Genomic DNA, 21,144 nt, shown 5'->3' with positions numbered 1-21,144 from the left:
AGTTCTTTGAAGACTCAATACTATTACTATGCTTTTTTTTCATAGATAGTCATATCGTAAATCGACTCATCTCTCAATCCCATTTCATTTTTCACACAACAAATGATTCTGAAAAAGTGTATTTTATTTTATTATTTTCTAATTTAGTCGATTTTGAAAACGATGAATCGAGTATTAGTTTATTATCCATTTTGAACAAAATAACTCTTTTCAAACTTACTAACTTAAGTTTGCAAGATCGTATAATTGGAAATCAAATAAATAATATCGGTTACACATTATCTTCTCTCAAACTAAAGTAAAATGTTGATCGATTAAACATTTTTGACAATAATTTTTAATCTTCACAATGGAATATTTTCCATTGTATAGATAAATCTTAGGTTTTTCTAATTAGCAACAGAATAATTCGTCTAATTTGCTACTGTAATGTTGATCTTGCGTGTTCTTTGCCTCCCACCTGCTAGGAACCCCAAGGGGTTATACAAACTTCACCGAACGTATAGGCGAGCTCACAGGGCTCACTCAACCTCGGAGACTTTGCTAACATCTGCCCTAGCAATGCTTCGCTGAATCTACTACTGGATCGGAATCGCGACCCACTGAGAAGATCCGGGGAGAAACTCAAGCTATTTCAGTGGCTGAAGGGGCACGAAGAACCCTTCGTCGCACTCAACGGATTCGAAAAGAAAAATGTTGATTTTTCGATGCTTTGTTGACAGAAAACTGGGTTGCTGTTGTCTATGCTGTCGGCATTACGATCGGCGGGAATGTAATTTGTGAAAATATCTTTGTGTTTATAATAAGTTATTGTTATTGTGTTAAGTTATTGTGATATTGATTGTGATGTGTAATTATTTACACCCTTTTAGTTTCAAAACTCTCAGTAAATTCCCACTGTTTTACTAAATAATTGTCTTACCTCATCTTAATTTCCGTTCACGTCACTTCACAAGTAAGAGTACCTATATGGCTCGGCCTTTGGTATAATAAAATAGATAGTACTACGGGCTGCGTTTCCTTTGCCTATCGCTTAATTCGCTTATACGAATCAAACCAATGAAAATGTCAATAGCTAGTGACGACTGGAATATTATTTTAAGAATTTAGCAAATTCAAATAATACAATAATTTAACTATCATTGATTGATGAAAAACACTAATCATAAATCATATATTAATTACATTTAAATAGTATATAAGAGCGCTCAACAAAACCTAATAGCTTACATCAAGAGGTTAGCTTATGAATTTGTGGCTTTCATAAGTGAAACTGGAAATGAACACAGAAAAAAGGAACGGCCGTGGACGAGGCAGAGGTCGTGGTCGTGGAAGAGGTAGGGGTAGAGGCAGAGGTAGAGGTAAAAAAGTTCCTAAAGTAATGTCCAGTGACGAAGAGGAATGTTCTGTAGAAGAAACCTCACAAGATGCTGAAGAACCAGTAGTTGAGGAGCCTAAGGAAGAACCCGAACCGGTTGACCCACCCAAATGTAAGTAAAGTAAATATGGAAATAGCGACGTTTTTAATCAAATCAACTTTAAGATTTGAGATAATAGTGTATAAAATATCTATAGTAATTCAATAAATTTACCATTAAAGTATAGTTTGACTGTTAACAGAAAAAAACAAATGAAACATACAAATCATTTCATTAATTATTAAGTAAAATTGGGTTATCAAGTTCAAAATTTGATGTAGAGATTCAATAAAAAATTCAAACAGTAGATAATTGCTAACACAAAAATAAATTAACTCTTAAAGAGACAAATTCATTTAATATATTCATTATCAAGGGTATACATAAGTCAAATGACACAACACTATCAACAAAACAAACATAACCTCAAAGTTATGCATACAAAGTAAACAAGCTGCAGACCAATTATAAATTATCTATGAGTTTATCAGTATTTGATAATACACGACCGCAATGGTAGCATGTATCTCAACAGTCCTTGCACAAGTATGTTTTTAGTGGATTCAAAATTCAAATTATTTGTATTTTAAACAAATATGTAACAGACAAATGTTTCAGTCAATTTATCTATGTTTTTTTTTTGTTTTTGATGGATGAAGTTATGCAATTTCTATCTATGATTTAAAAAAAATACTTTTGTGAAACTGTTATGCAATTTAATATGATGAAATTGTTACTAATATTTTAATTCAAAAACTTTAATGGTAATATCATTAGTTTTAAATTGCAAAAAAAATTAGTACTGATATCATCATTAAATTTAGGATTGAAAAAGGAAATAAATTTGAAACTAAGTAGAAAATGTTTGTAATAATAAACTGTACAACTTACAGTGGAAGTTCCCTCAGACATATCACAATTAGAAGCACCGGTATTCACAACTTTGCAAAGAGGACCACCTGAACCGATGCTGCGACTCGATTGGAGCCACCGAGCTACACTTATTGGAGAGAAAGTCTTAAATCCAATGATATACTGCTGTGATACATGCTCCAAACCTATTCTTATTTATGGAAGAATGGTAAGTCAAAGTCATAGTTTTCAAGCAATTATAAAAATATTATTGTGTATTAATGTTTTTTTTCTATAGTTTCCTTTACACTCTTGTGAACATATTTTCATAAAACAAATTTACTTAAACAAAAATATTTGTGATAACTAAAATTCATTGTGATTATTTTTCTGTGACCATCTCTGAATAGATGATTTGGTTACGTAATAGTTAAATTAGTGCAATCCTCCTAGTGTTATCAGAAACCAATAAATTATTTTCATTTTGAGTTGGAATTATAAATCTTTACTTTCTCTTTATTCTCAGATACCATGCAAACATGTCTTCTGTTTATCTTGTGCTCGTGCTGATCACACACACTGCCCTCGGTGTAGAGAGAAGGTAATTTACTTTTAAGTATAATACATTTATTTATTTATAGATACTGGTGGTAAGAGTTTTTTGTGACCTTGCATGGGTAGGTACCTATTCATACTGAGCATTAATGATGTGTTTTGGTGTGTGGGGTGGGGCTGCTACTTTACTATAAAATGGAGACTGAGAACTATGTCAGGAGGTAGGATGGGATTTAAATTGTTGATGTCTTCGGGCTGGGTAACCACTTACTTCTGAAGTCGTCGTGGCCTTAATGATAAGACGTCCGGTTTATTCGTATGCATCGGTGTTCAAATCCCGCGGGTACCAATTTTTCCAATGAAATACATACTTAACAAATTTTAATGTTCACGATTGACTTCCACAATGAAGGATTTACATCGTGTAATAAAAATTAAATCCGTAAAATTATAATTTGCGTAATTATTGGTGGTATTATGAGTCCGCCCGGGTAGTTACCACCACCCTGACTATTTTCTGCCGTGAAGCAGTAATGTGTTTCGGTTTGAAGCCGTTGTAACTATACTGAGACTTAAGAGCTCATATCTCAGGGTGGGTAGCGGCATTTACGTTGTATATGTCTATGGGCTCCGGTAATCACTTAATATCAGGTGGGCCGTGAGCTCGTTCACATATATATGCAATAAAAATAAAAAAGCAAACCAGCTCATATTAGTAATAAAAAATCTATTAAAATATTAAAGCAACTCCATCTAGTGACTTAATGGCAATCCAATAAGCAGTTGTGTTTACTTTTTAAATAGAAATTACAAATATATAGGTAAAATTTAATTTGCAGGTTCTCCGAGTAGAACAAACCGGTTTGGGCACAGTTTATATGTGCACACATTCCGGAACACGTTATGGCAATACAGGATGCAGGAGAACTTATTTATCGCAGGTAAAAGATAGAATAGTCAATTTCCCACTTATCTTAAAATTATAATCATTTTCACTAGTGTATATTGTCAAATTTGTTTGAGGAATTCATATTGAGATTCAAAACACTAATCCTATGCAAGACAACTTTTACCCTTTATTCCCCTTTCCCTTTGCTATAACCAATCTACATTAAACAGGTTTTTTTAAATGAAATTGAAAAAAAACCTTGACAAGATAACTAATTATGGCTTTGTTTAAAATGAATTGTGCTGAAATTTGGTTTGGTTACTTTCGTTGTGATTGACTGTAAAGAATTTTGGTATATAGATATTTGAATCATTGAATTAAATAAATTAAAAGTATAAGTAGTATTTATCGTTTTCTAAAAAAAGGAGATCACAATGAAGATGTTAGATTTATTTTCTAGCGAGACCTACAAGCACACATCAACCATAGACACGTGTCATCCGGTAACACTGAACCAAAAGTGGAACCGGAAACTCCATCTCCTTCTGTACCTGTGGTCAAACCTATTACAGTAAGTACAAAGTTTTATTTAATTTGCTAGCACCCGAGATCAGCTCTAAATAGGATTTTAAACTGTTGACGGAGTTGTGAAAAAATATGAGATCCCTAGTTATAATAAAATAAATAACTGTTTGAAGTCTTCATGATATATTAACATAGTGTAACTGTTAAGACTGTTTCATATCTCAAAGCCTGCCACCATAACATAATAATATATGTTTACTATATCATCACATAATTATGTTATACACAGAAGAGTAGAAGATAGACAACAGTAGAGATTCTAAATTCCTAGCAAGAATTATTAAAAGGATTGAAAAAAGAAAAAACTCCACATCACTTACAATTGAGATCAGTTTTGTGGCATCTTTAAAATATTCTTGATGCATTCTGTTAGTTAGTTTACATCTTTCGGTACATGAAAATTACAAATTGTAAGTACATAGTTAACTATGTACTATGTTTAAATTTAAATTTTAAAATAATAATTAATTTACATTTGTCACCATAGTAATTATTGTACTTTTATATTTGATTTTTAATTTTTATTTTCATTGCCCAACCCATCTTGCTAGACGAGCACACAGCCCACCTGGTGTTAAGTCTACTGGTCTCCAACGTAAATGCGCCACCCATCTTGAGATATAAATTCTATTATATTTTTATGTATTTATCACTATACTGTGTTTTGTGTGTCTAAGATAGATCCTGCTCGACTTCTAATCGTAAGTTAATTAAGCCTATGTTTTTATTGCCCTTGTAGTCAGACGAGCATAGGGCCCACCTAATGGTGAGTGATTACAATCGCCCATGGACTTCAGCAATGCCAGAGACAGAACCAAACCGCTGCCTACCGTTAATTATTTGTATTATATTAGCTCATTATGTAAATTGTCATCGTTCCAGCCGATGTCGGTGGGTACGAGCGACCCGCGGGGGCACGGCCGACCCCGCACCAACCTCATCACCGTGCCCATACATGACCACACTGACCAGCACAACTATTACAACTATTACACGGTAATTATTACTGTAATCTCTCTCCATATAGTATATAAGTATGATTTTCCTACATCACTCTTGTATGTACTAGCAGAGATACATTTTTATCGATTTTGGAGAATATAAAATTAGCTTTCCTTATGTGCAAAGGACAATGCCCAAAAGTGGGCCAACTTTATGTCAAAACTATTTGTACTTGAAAAACTATGCCTTATTTTTTTACGTTGTTTAGTTTATGTATCAACATTTCTTTCGCCCTGGCAATGTTTTACAAAAAAATGAAATTACTTATTTGATAACATCCCAAAACTTAGTGCCATAGTTTTTAAATTCGCCAATATGCATAGGGCTTAGCCCATACAGCCTTATAGTAAACCTATATGCTGCCAAACGAAAGAGTTGTCTGTGACTTAAACAACAAATTAAAAAAAAAACTAATGGTTATAATTCAGACTTTTTAGTTTATTTCTGTTCAATTCAATATTTATATATTGTAATAATTATTACTTAAAACCATGAGTTATTTTATTTAATATTTTTAGATATTAATGATTCCATTAGTAAAAATCTCAATGGCCTACCATTACTCTATTCTTATTATACATGATCAGAGAGTTTTGGCAGCAGCCCGAGTGAAGAGTCACTTGAAGTTTTATTTTAATGTTTTTTTAATAGTTTATTGTGATGTTTAATATATACATTGGGCGTTGTTTTGTGTATTAAATGTCAATAATCGTTGTTCACGATTATTGAGGCATTGGAATAAAACTGTGGCTAACATAGCGGTGACTGTTTTTTTTTTTTTTTTCAAGATAAAAGGTCTGCGGAAATTCATGCTCACTCAATTCATCGAGTTGACGTCAAAACTCCCAAAAAGCAATAAAAAGAGATACACCGGCTTTTTATTGACATAAAAAAATATAACTACGACAGACTAGGCTGTATAGGCTACGCTCTTTGCCTGCTTATTGGCGAATTTAAAAACAACAACAACAATATCGTTGTCGGCTTCCGGATTTTCATTTCATTTTATTATTATTATGAGGATATAATAATAATAAAATGTACGTAAGGGCCTAACATTAACCATAATTAACTTATTTAATACTGTAAATAATGATGAAAGCGATTATTGATTTCGAAAAAAAACAATTAACAACTTAATTTGAGCTGCAGAAAAAAACAGATTTCTCTTAAACCTGGGTGAGAATATAAAAATAGTTTTCTGAATATGAAACGATATTTCTTTGTCTATCAAAATAAGTTAAAACCATAATGGCGCGACAACTTTTTTTAGGGGCCCAAACGCCCATAGAAAATGGGCATTGTCCTTTAAATCAATTACCATATTTAAAAAAGTTGAAAGATAGCTTCGTTTAAAGTATAAAATTTCTAGTCATAAATTGAATAGAGTTTTGTTTGAAATTGTTATAAATGTATATATTAATACGCTTTTATTAGCTTCAGCGAACAGTATGTATGTTAGTATGTATGTAACGGAATCTTTGAACATAATTTTGACCCCCTTCAAAACGTCGGATTAACTCGAAATTTGGCATACTTATTAAGTATGCTGCGGTCATTTGTCACCGGTGCATTGACCGGTGACAAATCAATATTTAAAATAAATAAATTATAATAAATTTCAGAAATAATGATTTTATCGTCAAAAATGCGTGGTATGCATGGTATCAATAGTTATAAATACTTTATGAACAGATATGAGTAGAAGGGTTATTTTGATAATATCCTGAAAAACCCCCCACGCTTTTTTACCATAAAATCATTTTTTCTTACACTATTTTTGATTCAAATTTATATATTTTTTTTAAATTAAGTTTTGGATGTAAACATATATTAGTATAGTAATAATAATAAACAATATTTTATTACATATTATTATTTCACTTGTTTGAATGTTGTTGTATATAATGAAAGTTGTTGTTGAGTGCAGCAGCCCCCGCCGTCCGTGACGTCGGTGCCGGTGCTGCAGTCGCTCAGCGTCCCGCCGCCGCCCTACTACGCGCCGCCGCCCGCGCCCCACGCGCCCCACGCACCCCACGCGCCCCACGCACCGCACCCACCCCACCACTACGTGCCGCCGCCCGGTATGACCCTTCAAACGATTCTTTTTTTGTTTCATACCTAAGCTTGAGAGGCTATGCCAGCGTACCCGAGCGAGTAGATGAGCTCATGGGGCTCTAATCTGGGGGCGTTAACACTAGCCTTAATAAGAGCAGTTCTTCACAGAATCTACCACCGGATTGGAAACGCGATCCACTGAGAAAATCCGGCGAGAAACTCAGTGGGCTGTGTGGTTTCGACAAGAACGGCGACCGGTGCTTGTGGTACCTAAAAGCACCGTTAGTCGGTACGGTAGTCGGAGATCGGGAGGATCCGAAATGACGTGTTTTGGGCGACGTTAACTGTTTCCATTCGGTCCGCAGGATCAGGAATGTATTACTCTAAAAGAGCATAAACATGAACTTTTTTATTTATTGCCCTTATAGGCAGACGAGTATATGGCCCACTTGATGGTGAGTGATTACCGTCGCCCATGGACTTTAGCAATGCCAGGGGCGGAGGTAAGCCGCTGCCTACCGCTTGGCTGCTGTCTACTTGGCATTGTAGTTAGCAATATTTTAAGTACATATGTTAACACTGTCATAAACTTAATTCCAGGTGGTACGATATCAACAGCAGTAAGTGGTGTGTCTCCTGTCCCCAACGTGACTCCAGCGAGCGGGGAGGCGGGGCGTTGGGGGGACGGCTACTCCGGGAGCTGGCCTCCCCCCCATCCCTACTACCGGTAGCGGTACCGGACCACCATACGCACGCGGTACACCATGCGGAGGTTCTAATCGACGAGAACGTCCGGGTTATTGTCGTGCTTAAACGTCTTAAGTAATAGTGCTGAAACATTCAACTTGTCAGTTATGTGAAATAGAAAACAAAATGTGTACTGAAACTTGCATACCGCTAGGTACATCTGATAGACGTGCGATCGTACACGTGTGCAACAAAATTTATAAATAAACAGCAGATTAAATGCCTCCATGAATCTTAGTCAAATATTTGTGTACTAAAATTGTGTTAGACAGAAGTGCTACTAGAAATTGTGCAAAATGACTAATATACTACAGAAGTATAATTTACACTTAAATGTTGAGAATACGTGTATATGAAGTACTCAGTAACAATGATTACAAAAGTTCTGTGGATTATTGTATTTTCATATGACATTGTGCTCGAATGGAATGTACCTAAGTGCGTAAAAAAAAAAAACCAGTCAGACCTACTGAGAAGATCCAAAAATTTAATCTGATTCTTATATTATTACATTTAAATATAAATTTAAATGTGGCCTAGTGATGAAATACTACAACATTGTTATTCTAGACATCGGAGAGCAGCATTACTGTAAATAAGAAATGGCTATACTTAGTTGTCTTTGCACAGACGTATTGAGACTCGATTAAATATAACTGAATAATTAAATTACAAGAAACTTATACAATTTGTCTGCTCAATAGTTTAAGTTTTCGTTTTTGGGAGAATAAAGTGGTCCAACAACAATGTTCAGGACCTAAGCAGTACCTCGAAATAACAAAATATGAACTTAATTCTTCACAAAAGTAATACACATGACAGACTCTTTGTATCCAACGCGTTCATTGGAAGATGTCAACTTCATTAAGTAATTATACTCGAATAGTTATGGTTGTATTGTTGTGTAGGAAATTGTATGTATATAATAGAATTCAGAATTTGCAACCTTGTTCTCTTTATGAGCTATAGAAGTCCAATAGATTCGCGCGTATTATGAAATAACTTGAAATTGAACAATTTTTTATTTGTAAAAGTGATTTTGTGAAAACTGGATGAGAAACTATTTACATTTAAAAAAAATTAGTCAGTTTTCGTTGTTGTTAAATACAAAATTGAGGAAAACACCCGAACTAGACAAATAAAAAATATATATCAAGTTTCAATGTTCTTCATTTAGGATAACTTAATTGATAGTTTTACATATTTTATGTAAATTGTTTTCATTGCATAATCTCGTTTAAACGTGTACCAATAATTAAACAAGAATTTAGAAAGCTAGTGATTTACACAATAGTATTTAAAGACTTTTATTTTATTTTATTCTATTTTAAAGGGTATATTAATTATTCGTTTATAGTTTTTTTTATTTTAATGATACCATAAAACGAACAGTTCATCACATTTGCTGCAATATTAAGAATAAAACTTTTATTTATTCTATTTATTTTATGTTCAGAAGTATATTTTTGTTCAAACTTAAAATGAGTCGTCTATTATCAAAGGTGGCAATCTGTGCATTTGGACAAAAAATTTTTATTGATATGTCAATACAGATTTATTTGAATATAATCGTCTCCTTCAAAGAATACGGTTCAAAACCTGCATTAAATAAAGGTTAATAGTTAACCTGTTATTTATCTAAGATGTCGTTCCGAAGAGTTTTGTGACTGCCAATGGAATATAAAGTCAATAATTCGTTTTTCTGATTTACCAAACATTGTCCAAAAGTCAGATTGCCGGCTTTGATAATAGTCGACTCAAATACAGTAAGTAAATAATTAAGTGTACGAAAGACCTATAAAATATATAATTGTCATCTGAGGAGTTGCGAATTGAAAATAAAATATAGTATAAAAACTATAAAATGTACCTATGATTTTATTAAATGAATAAATTTTTATACATTTTCGAAAGTGCACGTAGGTTTCATAGTTGGCTATTACTTATAATTATCAGTTAGAACTGTCTAATGTAGATTTAAAGAATATCACAGATGCATTGCCCGTTCTTCGCTTCAATAGTGAAATGAAATATTTGTTATTGAATATGAAGAATGTTAATAAATATTCAGTATTTGCGAAAATTATTCTTTTATTTTAGTTACATTTTACTCAGTAATAAACCATTTCAATATTATATTTACGAAAAACAGTATGTACAAGTTAGCTAACTGATATGAGTTTTTCTAAAACAAATTAACTCTGAACATCCTACAAAGTAATGTCAGATCACGTCTTTACTTAATGTTATCTTGTTCAAGTTTTTTTGTATACTTTCTCGACAATCAGCTGATATCATGTCTGGAATGGAGCCCTGCGATCACCCCTTTTTTTTCTTTTCGGGCCGGGGGCCGAACCGCCTACGAGGTCCCCGCGCCTAAAGGACACCCTAGGACAACTTAAGGAACAAGGAGAAAGCTACTTAAAATAAAACGTTAATATTAAAGGTTGGGATTATTTTATTTAAAAACTAACAAATATTTACAGTTAATTCAAAAACGTACACTCATCTTACCGCAATCAACAAATGCATTTCAATTCACAAAAATATATTTTTTAACAATAAGACATAATATTTTATACACGTCTCCAATCATTTCAATCGTTACCAGACTTTAAAGTACTATTATTGCATTCCTCGAAATCGCGCAAATCCTTCAATAAAAATGAACTATTAAGCATCAGTTTTGAAACCAAATATTTAAAGTTGTAGTGAAGTAGGTATATTAACATTTTAATAATTTAATTCTTAAAATTTCTTTTTACTATCCTAAAACAAACAAAAAACGATAATATTAGACACAAAAACCCTCCAATACGATTAGCACAGCGGAGTAAAATAGATACATCAAATTTGACATGAGACAAGAATCAATAACATTTACACATAGACATATTACTACTGGACAACTGGTTAAATTATTTATCTAGTTATCTGTAAAGAAAATTTGGGACAATAATTTCACTACAAATAATTATCAGACCGAAGAATTAAGTCTAATCTAAATTTTCAAAACCTGTTTTAACAAAGACTCTTAACATCTTTTCCTGAAATACTTTCATACATTTCAGATACATTAGCCAAATACGATAATACAATTACAAATGTTAGATTCGTAAAGTTAAAGCCATAGATGTGATTAGTGTCTCTATTGTCGAGATATACAAAATAAAATTTTATCAATATTTACTTGTCACTTGAGCACATAAAAACATGTAGAACAACAATGGAACATTTGTTATAGTTTTTTAAATATATTTCCTTATTACATTTTGCCTGCTCACTATATAGATGTTTTAAATTCTTTATTAAAAGCATGTGGAATGTATATAATTAAAATCATTCTTACATGATGTAAAAGTAGCCCTCCAAATTAATATAAACCTTATATTCAGATTTTTGGTATGTTATGCTTTTATTATTCATAATGACACATAGAATCAGCTTTAGTTGAAATTTAGTAGCCAAAATGCAAAGAATAATGCCTAGAAACTTTATGCTGGTATTTTCCATTAGCCGGTTTTGACGACAGAACAAACCCAGCAGACAAGGGAGCAAGTATAGCACAGCAAAAGTGCTTCCACTGTTTTTGAAGTATACTTATCCCATTTTTACTATAATGTTTTTAAAAATAAATAGAATAATGTAAATGCCATTGACACTTGATAGAAAAATCACAGAGAAACTGAACACTAATACTGCATAATGGGTGGCATATTAATGCCGTGTAGAGTTCAATTTTTTTGTAACTGCTAAGAAAAGAACTACAGCTTTAACCTTCAGTCGCGAATACAATATTAATTCAGGTTCCACATTCAGGCTCCAAAATGTGGGTGTCACACAAATAAATCACTTTTGCACAACACTCATTCTCACTTTGTTTTTATGAACAGACTTATTCCACTTTGTTTTCGTTAAAGATCATGATTGCTTGGTGATTGGTGGTGTTGGGTCTGGTCCGAGATCCACAAGGGTCGCCTCCGTGGGAGGCGCCTGTATACCTTTGCTTGTTTCGGGTTCCGTGAATTGAGGTATCACTTGTGATGTCTGCATCTTCCTAACAGCATCCATGTTTACTTTCGTCGATAAGTTCTTTTGACGAGTTTGCTCAGATGTTTTGGATAGTCTTTCACTCAATGCTTTTAATGCAATTTGTCTAAAACAATATAAGGTGCCATAAAAAAGTGCCTTTATTGGGCCAGTAACAAAATGACATGTCATTACCATTAAAAATAAACTACAATAATTGTTAGCCAGTTTTATTGTTCAGATTTTGAAACACTTTAAAACCACTGAATTCTATTTTTTTTAAATATCTAAATTAATCATAATTTATTCTCACCTTCGCCTTTCCATATCTTGTGGTTCCACTCCAGGCATAGAAATTGTCACACCTCGGGGACTAAGTGCTAAGTGCACTCGACGTGGACTAGGTGAACAGAGACCAAGTCGCACTAGACAACGATGCGGAGGACCTACAATAGCTCGGACTACAGGTTGCAGGACTGTTGGAAAGAAGCTGAAACATTTAGTTTTATTTCAATACGATTAGTAAAATTTTTCAAAATGACTATAAATAGTATTGTAGAATATATTTGACTGAAACATGATAGCGGGCAAGGATAAAATAATATTGATGTTTTCAGCTTTTTTCATGTTGGAATTGTGCAGCGATGTGTTGTGAACTGTTGTCTTAAGGAGGTAGTATCAATCATGTTTTTGTGGTTCCTTCCATAAACCAACAAATCTAATTGCCTTACATTATTACAACATTATGAATGGCCTAAAGCTACTTTTATTTTGAACATTGGCAATTTAAAAAAAAAAAGTAATGCACTGCCAATGCAAGGGTTTGAGCCCTTTGGTAGGCATAAATCTGCCACTGATTATGTAGATAACTTAATAAACAACTATTATCATGACATTCTATCTTACCCTAGCAATCAGATCTATAATGGCTATACAATGGAAGATACAGACTTAAAAGTATTACTATACTACAAAATAGGGAGTATTTCTATAGGTATCAACTGGGTTTGAGTAAAAATAAAGATATTGTCTTATTAAGCATATAAATTTCATAATCTGGATTACTTTCAAAATACTCACTTATCAAAACTAAAGTTGTCTGCCATATCTCCCCTGGTACCATTGGTGTGTCTTTGCCAGAACCTTAGATATATCCAAGATAGAATCGTCCCACTGCCCCACATGCAAGGATACGTCCCTTCTAAGGCACCAATAGCCCAGAGGATAATAGCCACTATTAGGATCAGTAGTGGTAAAGACCTGTTGGTTAATTTACCTGAAATTTAATACCTTTTCATTGATCAAACTTGCCCAGTCCACAAAAGCTAGATATTAAAGTTTTAGATTTAATTCATTTGTTCAGAAAACTTAGCTCAAATGATTAAAATTATCTTAATTAAATTAATGTATTGTATATGTAATATGAATCATTTAATAAAAACGTTAAAATGTCATTAATATTACCTACATTTCATATTGCTGTCAGTTATTGTGTGTAATATTTTTTTGTTTTTATTTCAAATGATTGGGAGACATTACATTCATGCTACCTATTACTATTACTGAACCCTTTTATAACTACATGCCCAGATTTGCCAATAAGAAGCAGACCTTTCCAAAAGGGGATTTATGGTGACATGCTAAATTAACCACAAATCCTTATTGAGGGAAGGAACAAAAAGTAGAAACTATTAAGTGTATGAATGTGCATTAGTTTATTTGTATACTATTGTGAATTTGTATCTTATCATTAGCTATAGGTTTTTACTGATAAACACGCACACAAAAGACTCATTACAGTCAAGTAATATTTCTTTTTGACTACTGTATTTCATAATATTCATAGCTGTATAGCTTAGAGGATATCTAAAAGTTAAGAAACACCAATTTCTCTGAACTATAGATAAAATTGTTAATATACTTATCAAATTCATTCACACCTAGTGGCGTTTTAATCAGCAGATGATCTGGCATGATTTGCTTCACAGCAACACTGACTGCGGCCAAGTACCCTGCCAGCCCGTGTACATGAATGTCGAATAAATACGAAGTTTGACCCGTACACGCAAATATCACTAAATAGTAAAACGTAGTCAAAAACGCTACACCAAAGTTGGTCAGTATGAAAAACTTCATCATTTCCATCTGTCCCCACAGTGGTTCTATGAGTTTCCCGCACAGCCCCACAGTCACAACATCGATGATCACCTCCCACAAATGTATTTCGAGAAACCAGAACGTGAAAGTAGACCATAGTTGAAATGAAGGAGGCAGCAAATACCCTGGAGTGACACTGAGTACATTGACGACATCATCGGAAAATGATAATATATATCCTATAACCACGACCACGCAGATAAACTTTACCGAAGGTGATGTGTTCCCTAACAATGCTGCAAATTGTTGTCGCAAATACGGAAGATTACGGCTAAACACCCTAAGCGCAGCCATCTTTGTGACGGTTCAGACCTTTGACGTTGACAGCTTGGGCGCACTTGAGCTTGATAGATATGTACCACAGTAGTAATTTTAGTTTAAATACCTACCTATTACAATTATTCATACCGATATAAGAAATATATACACACTGGCGTAAAGTAATGTACAGGCAGCGAGGAACTGGCGGAGCGGTGGTGGCGGCGGCCCCCGATCGCGATTAGTTTGCGCACTCAAACGCTCAGGGTAGACGCGACCGTGCGTATCGTGTTTGCCAGGGGGGTGCAACTCCCATACAAATTTGATGTTGTCGTGGCCTAAAGGATAAGACGTCCGGTGCATTCGTGTTGAAACGATGCACCGGTGTTCGAATCCCGCAGGCGGGTACCAATTTTTCTAATGAAATATGTACTCAACAAATGTTCACGATTGACTTCCACGGTGAAGGAATAACATCGTGTAATAAAAATCAAACCCGCAAAATTATAATTTGCGTAATTACTGGTGGTAGGACCTCTTGTGAGTCCGCGCGGATAGGTACCACCGCCCTGCTTATTTCTGCCGTGAAGCAGTAATGCGTTTCGGTTTGAAGGGTGGGGTAGCCGTTGTAACTATACTGAGACTTTAGAACTTGTATCTCAAGGTGGGTGGCGCGTCTACGTTGTAGATGTCTATGGGCTCCAGTAACTACTTAACATCAGGTGGGCTGTGAACTCGTCCACCCATCTAAGCAATAAAAAAAAAATAAAAAAAAAATCTTACTCCTGTGGCGACGTCATTTTTGTAACTTTTAGGCATTAATGATCTAATAAACTCACTAGATGGCAGATATGAGTTCTGACTCAATAAAAAATGTAACGTACTTTGAAGCAGTGCTTCCACTTTTAGGGAATTCTCCCTTTTTTAGGGAAAAATAGCTGATATTTTGGATGATAAAGACAATTTAAAAAATACCAGGATTTAGGATATTTCGGGGTAAAAAGCAAAGCCTATACTAGTAACTGTTGTGAATTTTAAAATAAACGATAATTAAAGTAAAACAATGAACATTTTATTTTATGGAGAGAGAATGACATTAAGTCGAGTTGACAAGTAAAAGAATAAAACAGAGTTGTGTATAAAAACTATAAAGGTTTGATTCAACAGTAACCCTCTAGTAAAGTAAATCATAGATTAAGCCACTCCTTTTTCTTAGGGATTCCCCAGAATCCCAATAAGTATAATCCGCCAAATTTTTATTTACCTATTTTCGTTGATGTCACCAGAACTTACTTGTATTGTAATATACAGGTACTTCATGTACCATGAAAGATTATCATGGTAATTTCATTTACGAAAACCTTGTAATTGTCATTTCACTTTTGCTAGCAGTTCCTTCTTCAAAGACTGAGGTGGAAAGATTATTCAGTGTTCTCAAATTTAAAAACTGACAAAAGAAACAGGCTTTCTAATGAAACCCTGAACGGCTTGCTTCATAGAAAGTTCCCAACTTTGCCAGCAAACAATTGCTCAATTTTAGAACCGAACAGTGTTAGGTTGTGCAGCAAAAGAATATAAAAGCAATGCGTCGACTTCCTTGAAAATTCTAATCCTATAGATCTATGATCTTCTGGGGGCGTTTATATTATATATACCTACATTAAATAATATGCTGTGGTTTATTTTCTGTATTTTATTTACGCTTTCTATATGAGTCGTCTATTATCAAAGGTGGCAATCTGTGCATTTGGACAAAAAATTTTTATTGATATGTCAATACAGATTTATTTGAATATAATCGTCTCCTTCAAAGAATACGGTTCAAAACCTGCATTAAATAAAGGTTAATAGTTAACCTGTTATTTATCTAAGATGTCGTTCCGAAGAGTTTTGTGACTGCCAATGGAATATAAAGTCAATAATTCGTTTTTCTGATTTACCAATCATTGTCCAAAAGTCAGATTGCCGGCTTTGATAATAGTCGACTCATATAAAGGATTTATGAAAGTTGTCTAGGAAATTTTAGGGTAAATTCAAAAGAAACTAGGGTAAAATGTGTTAAAAAAAACGTTAGCGGAAACACTGCTTTGAAGTTTTCAAAATTCCAGGGCCGTAAAACAATCTCAAAAAAAAAAAAAAAGTTTTCAAAATGTCGTAACGATTTAATTTTTTAAATCGTTTTTTTTTGGTCTTGGTGTGAGTTATTTTACGTTGTAGTATTAATTTAGAGCAACTTTTAGCTTTATGAGAATATTAGACGATTAGACATTGAGAAACTCTGTTTTGAATTCTCTTTAGACATAACTTGGCTCCAATACTTTTTTCTTCGTTAGCGTTTCGTAAGCCTGTGTAACTATTTTCATTTCTTACAGAATGTTTATTATTAAAAATCAGCATGCCTCGAAGATCGAAAATGAAATGCTATTTCGGATGCCTTGATAACGGTGAGTTTACACTATTTTCCCAGTATATTATTTGCTAACATAATTATTATTCATAATATAATTAAATGAATTAGCACGAACTAATGGTCCTTCCTATTTCTGCTGCCTAGCTATCATATATGTTAAGTTTTGATCAAAACAGTCGGTATTAAGTCTCGTACTATCACACACACACCTCAGATAATAAAATTGTCTCGAGTGGGTGGAAGTATTTATGTTTTGCAACTCAGCGTATTATATGCTTATTGTCAAGTGGGCCCGAACTAGTTTTTTGGAATGATCAATCAGTCATGCTTTCCTGTTTAAATAAAATACAGCACAATTGATCTCACATCCAAAGTTAGATGATGGCATTCACGTTTTGTTTCCTGGTGTTTGATAACTAAGTTACACCAAGTGGCCTGTGACCACGTTCATCCTTCTACCCAATATAAAATAATGTTTTTATTTTTGTAGACAAAGGTTTGATAATGACAAAATTTTATGGAAAAATTATAAGGAGCACTAAAATGTCTGAAACATGAAAATATTGATGCACTATATTTGAACCAGAACGTGTTATGTAATATATTAATTTGTAAGTAAGATTACATTAACACTAAATTTTTCATGGTCGTATTTTTTCAATATTTGTTACATACTTAAGATACTTTGTTTCTCCGTTTCAGAAGAGAAACTGATTCAGCAAGGAACGTGAACTCTCAAGGGATCTTAATTTTTTTAAAATATGTTTATAATTGATAAATTAATAATTGAAATAGTTCATAAGAACTAAATTGATGCCAATTTTGTTTTAAAATAGGTTGTTTAGTTCTTATAGTTATAGTATTACGTTTGAATAGTTGTAATTAGTAAGTTAGTAATATATGAAAATACTGATATAAATTTTTGTAAATAACCTTTTGTAAATTCTACGAGAAGATGATTTTAATTAATGATCAAAAGTCAACGGTCTTTAAAAGCATTATTTGCAATTATTTAGATTTACTGTGGAATATATTTGCTAAGTTGTGTTTTCTGTATGAGCAGATATAAATGAAAATGCCCAAACATGATTATGTTTCTTACATTTTCATTATGTGAAATCAATATGCTTGTGACTGAGTATATTAATAATTTATTAAAACTTAAGTGATAGACAGCAACCCCTATGGCACTGCTGAAGTTTATAAGCACTGGTGACCACTTATCACGGGCCGGGTTGCGTGCTCGTCTGCTGTTGAGTGCAATAAAAATTTTCGAAACCCTTTCTATTATTTAGATGTAATATTAGTGTACATTTAATTTGGATTAAAAGATAAATTTACATTTTATGTTTGCATGTGTATGTTTATAATTCATTTGCATGTAACGAACACCAGTTTCTTTTTTAACAAAATGTAAACTAATGGTTTGTAATGAATGTAATTAACTTTAAGATGATTTTCTTTCAATCTGCTGTTTGTTTCATCTAGTATTACCAAAGCTAAAGCATCAGAAACGTAAGAATAGAAATAATTTAGATAGGGAATAAAAGTATAACTAATGTAATCATGTCTAAGATTACTATAAGCGTCATTAAGTACAAACTATCAATATTTAAGAGTACTTTAAATCATCATTACATTTTTTAAACATTTTTTGTTTTTCAAATCATGTAATAAAACGTTTGTGCAGAACAAAATGTCACATGTTATGAACATGATTGTGGGTTAATCGTTTCTTAAATTTCTAAATGTTTATAAGAATGCTAAGAATAATTTAGTATTCACTTTAGTGTGTGTATTATCTCTACAATGCTAGTATAAATGACAATTATTGTATGACGAAGCATAGGTAGTGTTTATAGATGTAATATTTTCATACAAGGTCATGATCTGTCACGATCAACTTTAAGCAAGAACTGCTATAGTTAAGAAACAAATTTATTAAATTTAATTCAAATTGTCTACTATGTTTGTAATGGAAAGCTGACATGTTTATATTTCGCACAAATGACTTAAGTGACATTGAATGATTTGATTATCTAGACTTAATTAACTTTTAGATAACTTTCGATTTAATGTTATTAAGTACTCTAGTAGGATTAATCTAGAGGAGTTATTGTTATTCGAAATTTTATACAATTGTACGTTCATACTATCTTTTAACAGTAAATTGTTTGTAATATAGGGAAATTAAATAGCTTACAGAGAATTACAGCTTTTTATTTAAAAAAACTGTTTTCTCTCTGTATGAAAAGGTCTTATCGATTAGAATGCTGAACACAATCAAACGTTCTTTAATATTTCATAAGTACTACCGGGAATTTCAGCGATTCTAAACGATAAGATTTTTTCATAAAGAGAGTTAATTATAAAAAATATTAAAATTACTAAAAAAGCCACCTGGTGGGGGGTAGGGAGATTAATAATCGACAGCAGCGACGCCTGCTGTCCTGGGCTCTAACTAAAGCAAAAATAAAAATGAGAGTTGCGCATCTATCTCAAATATATTAAGTGTATAATCTATGGTGTTTGCCCACTGAGTTTCTCGCCGGGTCCTTTCAGTGGGTCGCGTTTCCGATCCGGTGGTAGATTCCGCGAAGTACTGCTCTTGCTAGGACCAGTGCTAGCAGCACTTCCGGTTTGAGCCCCGTGAGCTCACCTACACGCAAGGGTGAGGCTGAAATAGCCTCTCAAGGCTATCAGCATACGCAGAAAAAAAGTACATATCGCGAGCAGTGGTGAATTTACACTAGCGGTAGTCGGGACAAGTGCCCAAGGCGGCAAATTTTGTAGGGCAGCAAAGTTTTGAAAGTGTATTTTTTTATCAACATTGTTCTATTTAATTAATTAATTCTTTAATTATTTATTTTTTGTTTAATTGATAATTCAAGATATTCAATTCATCCATTATTTGTGAATTATAATTTTGGCACTTTTGGTAAAATTAATAATCAAAATGATTTAATCAATTTATTTCCTTAGACATTTAAAATACTAATAGATTTTTTTATTTACCAACTGTACATTGTATAATTACGAGTCAGCCTTAGTGCTAAATATATATTTGTAAAAAAAACACATATATTTATCTTTTTGGAATATATAACATATTATAATAAGGTTCCTAGTAAAGTTGAAGAAGAAAATATATAAACTAAAAGTTTAAGTAAAATTTCAGTATTGGGGTGGATTTTTTTCCGGTACCCAAGAGCGGCATTAAGTTTAAAATCCGGCCCTGATCGCGAGTAAGTATTGCGAGAATCGTTATTTATGTTCATTACAACGATGGATACTTATTCTGTGTATTGCTTCGGCAGCAAAATAAAACAAGGATTTAAGATTTCTTAAATATCGTAAATACCTACACGGCTGACGCGACCATAGATTATACACTTAATATATTAGACGGTGTCGTTTGAGTTCAAAAGGTGTTTCTCAACTGTAGGTATTGATTCTTAAATTTGAAGTGTATTATCTATGGCGTGGATTTTAAAACTGTAATAATATTGTTATGCCAGGACTAGTACCGCCGTCTGTCATCAAATAGCAGAAATAGATATCAAAAGAACCAGTACAATCGAGGTGAATGAAGTTAGCCCCTCAAAAATTTTTTTTTTTCCTATTTTATACTTATTTTCTATTAATTCGTTTGTTCATCTTTTGTTCATGATTGTTCACTGTTAATAATTGTTTGTTCTGCAGTTATTTATTTTAAAAAAATATTTAAAAATATACCTACAAGTTAGCCCCTCTAATGCAATTTTTAATATTTTTTCATCCTTAATGACTCGTAAATATTCATTTTCGATTGTTCTTATATAAAACACGTTTGTTCTCTTTCGAAATTACTCGTTTTTTGTTTAATTTACTATTTTTATTAGTTGAATAAATGTATGCAAAATATGTGTACTGCGCATGCGTCAACTATAATGCCTAAACTTTCTACGCGGTTTTAATCGTGAAAAAAAAAACAAATATAAATCCTGAAGGAGCAATTAATTGGTATACAGTTTAATTAAAAAAATTAAAAAATAAATGAAATAATGTGCATTGGCGTTAAGCTATACCAAATACATTTTTTCCATCCTCCTACTTATCATTATGAAGGTATAAAAAAGATAGGGAGTTCACATAGGTAATATAAACAAATAAGTAAATATGTTCATTATTTATCTTTCAAGAGA

The 21,144-nt window shown here is 32.9% G+C and overlaps 2 protein-coding genes and 1 long non-coding RNA gene across 4 annotated transcripts; 2 read left to right on the top strand and 1 right to left on the bottom strand.

The window, feature by feature from the left end:
* The first annotated feature begins 728 nt into the window (after positions 1-728).
* Hakai (E3 ubiquitin-protein ligase Hakai) lies at positions 729-10,189 on the top strand. 2 transcript variants are annotated; one of them, XM_028170612.2, is made up of 8 exons: positions 729-1,490; positions 2,312-2,499; positions 2,797-2,871; positions 3,665-3,766; positions 4,175-4,285; positions 5,182-5,295; positions 7,232-7,385; positions 7,960-10,189. In XM_028170612.2, the coding sequence occupies exons 1-8, from the start codon at positions 1,280-1,282 to the stop codon at positions 8,088-8,090; spliced, it is 1,086 nt and encodes a 361-aa protein (XP_028026413.2). In that variant the 5' UTR covers positions 729-1,279; the 3' UTR covers positions 8,091-10,189. The 2 variants fall into 2 exon arrangements, with proteins under 2 accessions (XP_028026413.2, XP_089593105.1); XM_089736979.1 differs by lacking the exon at positions 729-1,490 and adding an exon at positions 1,867-1,964.
* A 357-nt stretch (positions 10,190-10,546) lies between these two features.
* On the bottom strand, positions 10,547-14,809 carry LOC114240130 (transmembrane protein 115). The gene is made up of 4 exons (XM_028170572.2): positions 14,076-14,809; positions 13,216-13,411; positions 12,449-12,625; positions 10,547-12,262 (listed from the first exon to the last, which is right to left on the bottom strand). The coding sequence occupies exons 1-4, from the start codon at positions 14,584-14,586 to the stop codon at positions 12,028-12,030; spliced, it is 1,119 nt and encodes a 372-aa protein (XP_028026373.2). The 5' UTR covers positions 14,587-14,809; the 3' UTR covers positions 10,547-12,027.
* Positions 14,810-16,639: 1,830 nt separating this feature from the next.
* On the top strand, positions 16,640-19,169 carry LOC149500397 (uncharacterized). The gene is made up of 4 exons (XR_016324967.1): positions 16,640-16,746; positions 16,923-16,994; positions 17,451-17,571; positions 17,663-19,169. It is a non-coding gene; the product is annotated as an uncharacterized LOC149500397 (long non-coding RNA).
* Positions 19,170-21,144: the final 1,975 nt, after the last annotated feature.

Source organism: Bombyx mandarina, chromosome 22, assembly GCF_030267445.1.
Source record: "Bombyx mandarina strain Sakado chromosome 22, ASM3026744v2".
In the NCBI taxonomy this organism is placed as follows: domain Eukaryota; kingdom Metazoa; phylum Arthropoda; class Insecta; order Lepidoptera; family Bombycidae; genus Bombyx; species Bombyx mandarina.
Note: the sequence above shows the minus strand (reverse complement) of the source record. Positions and strands in the feature narration are given on the sequence as shown.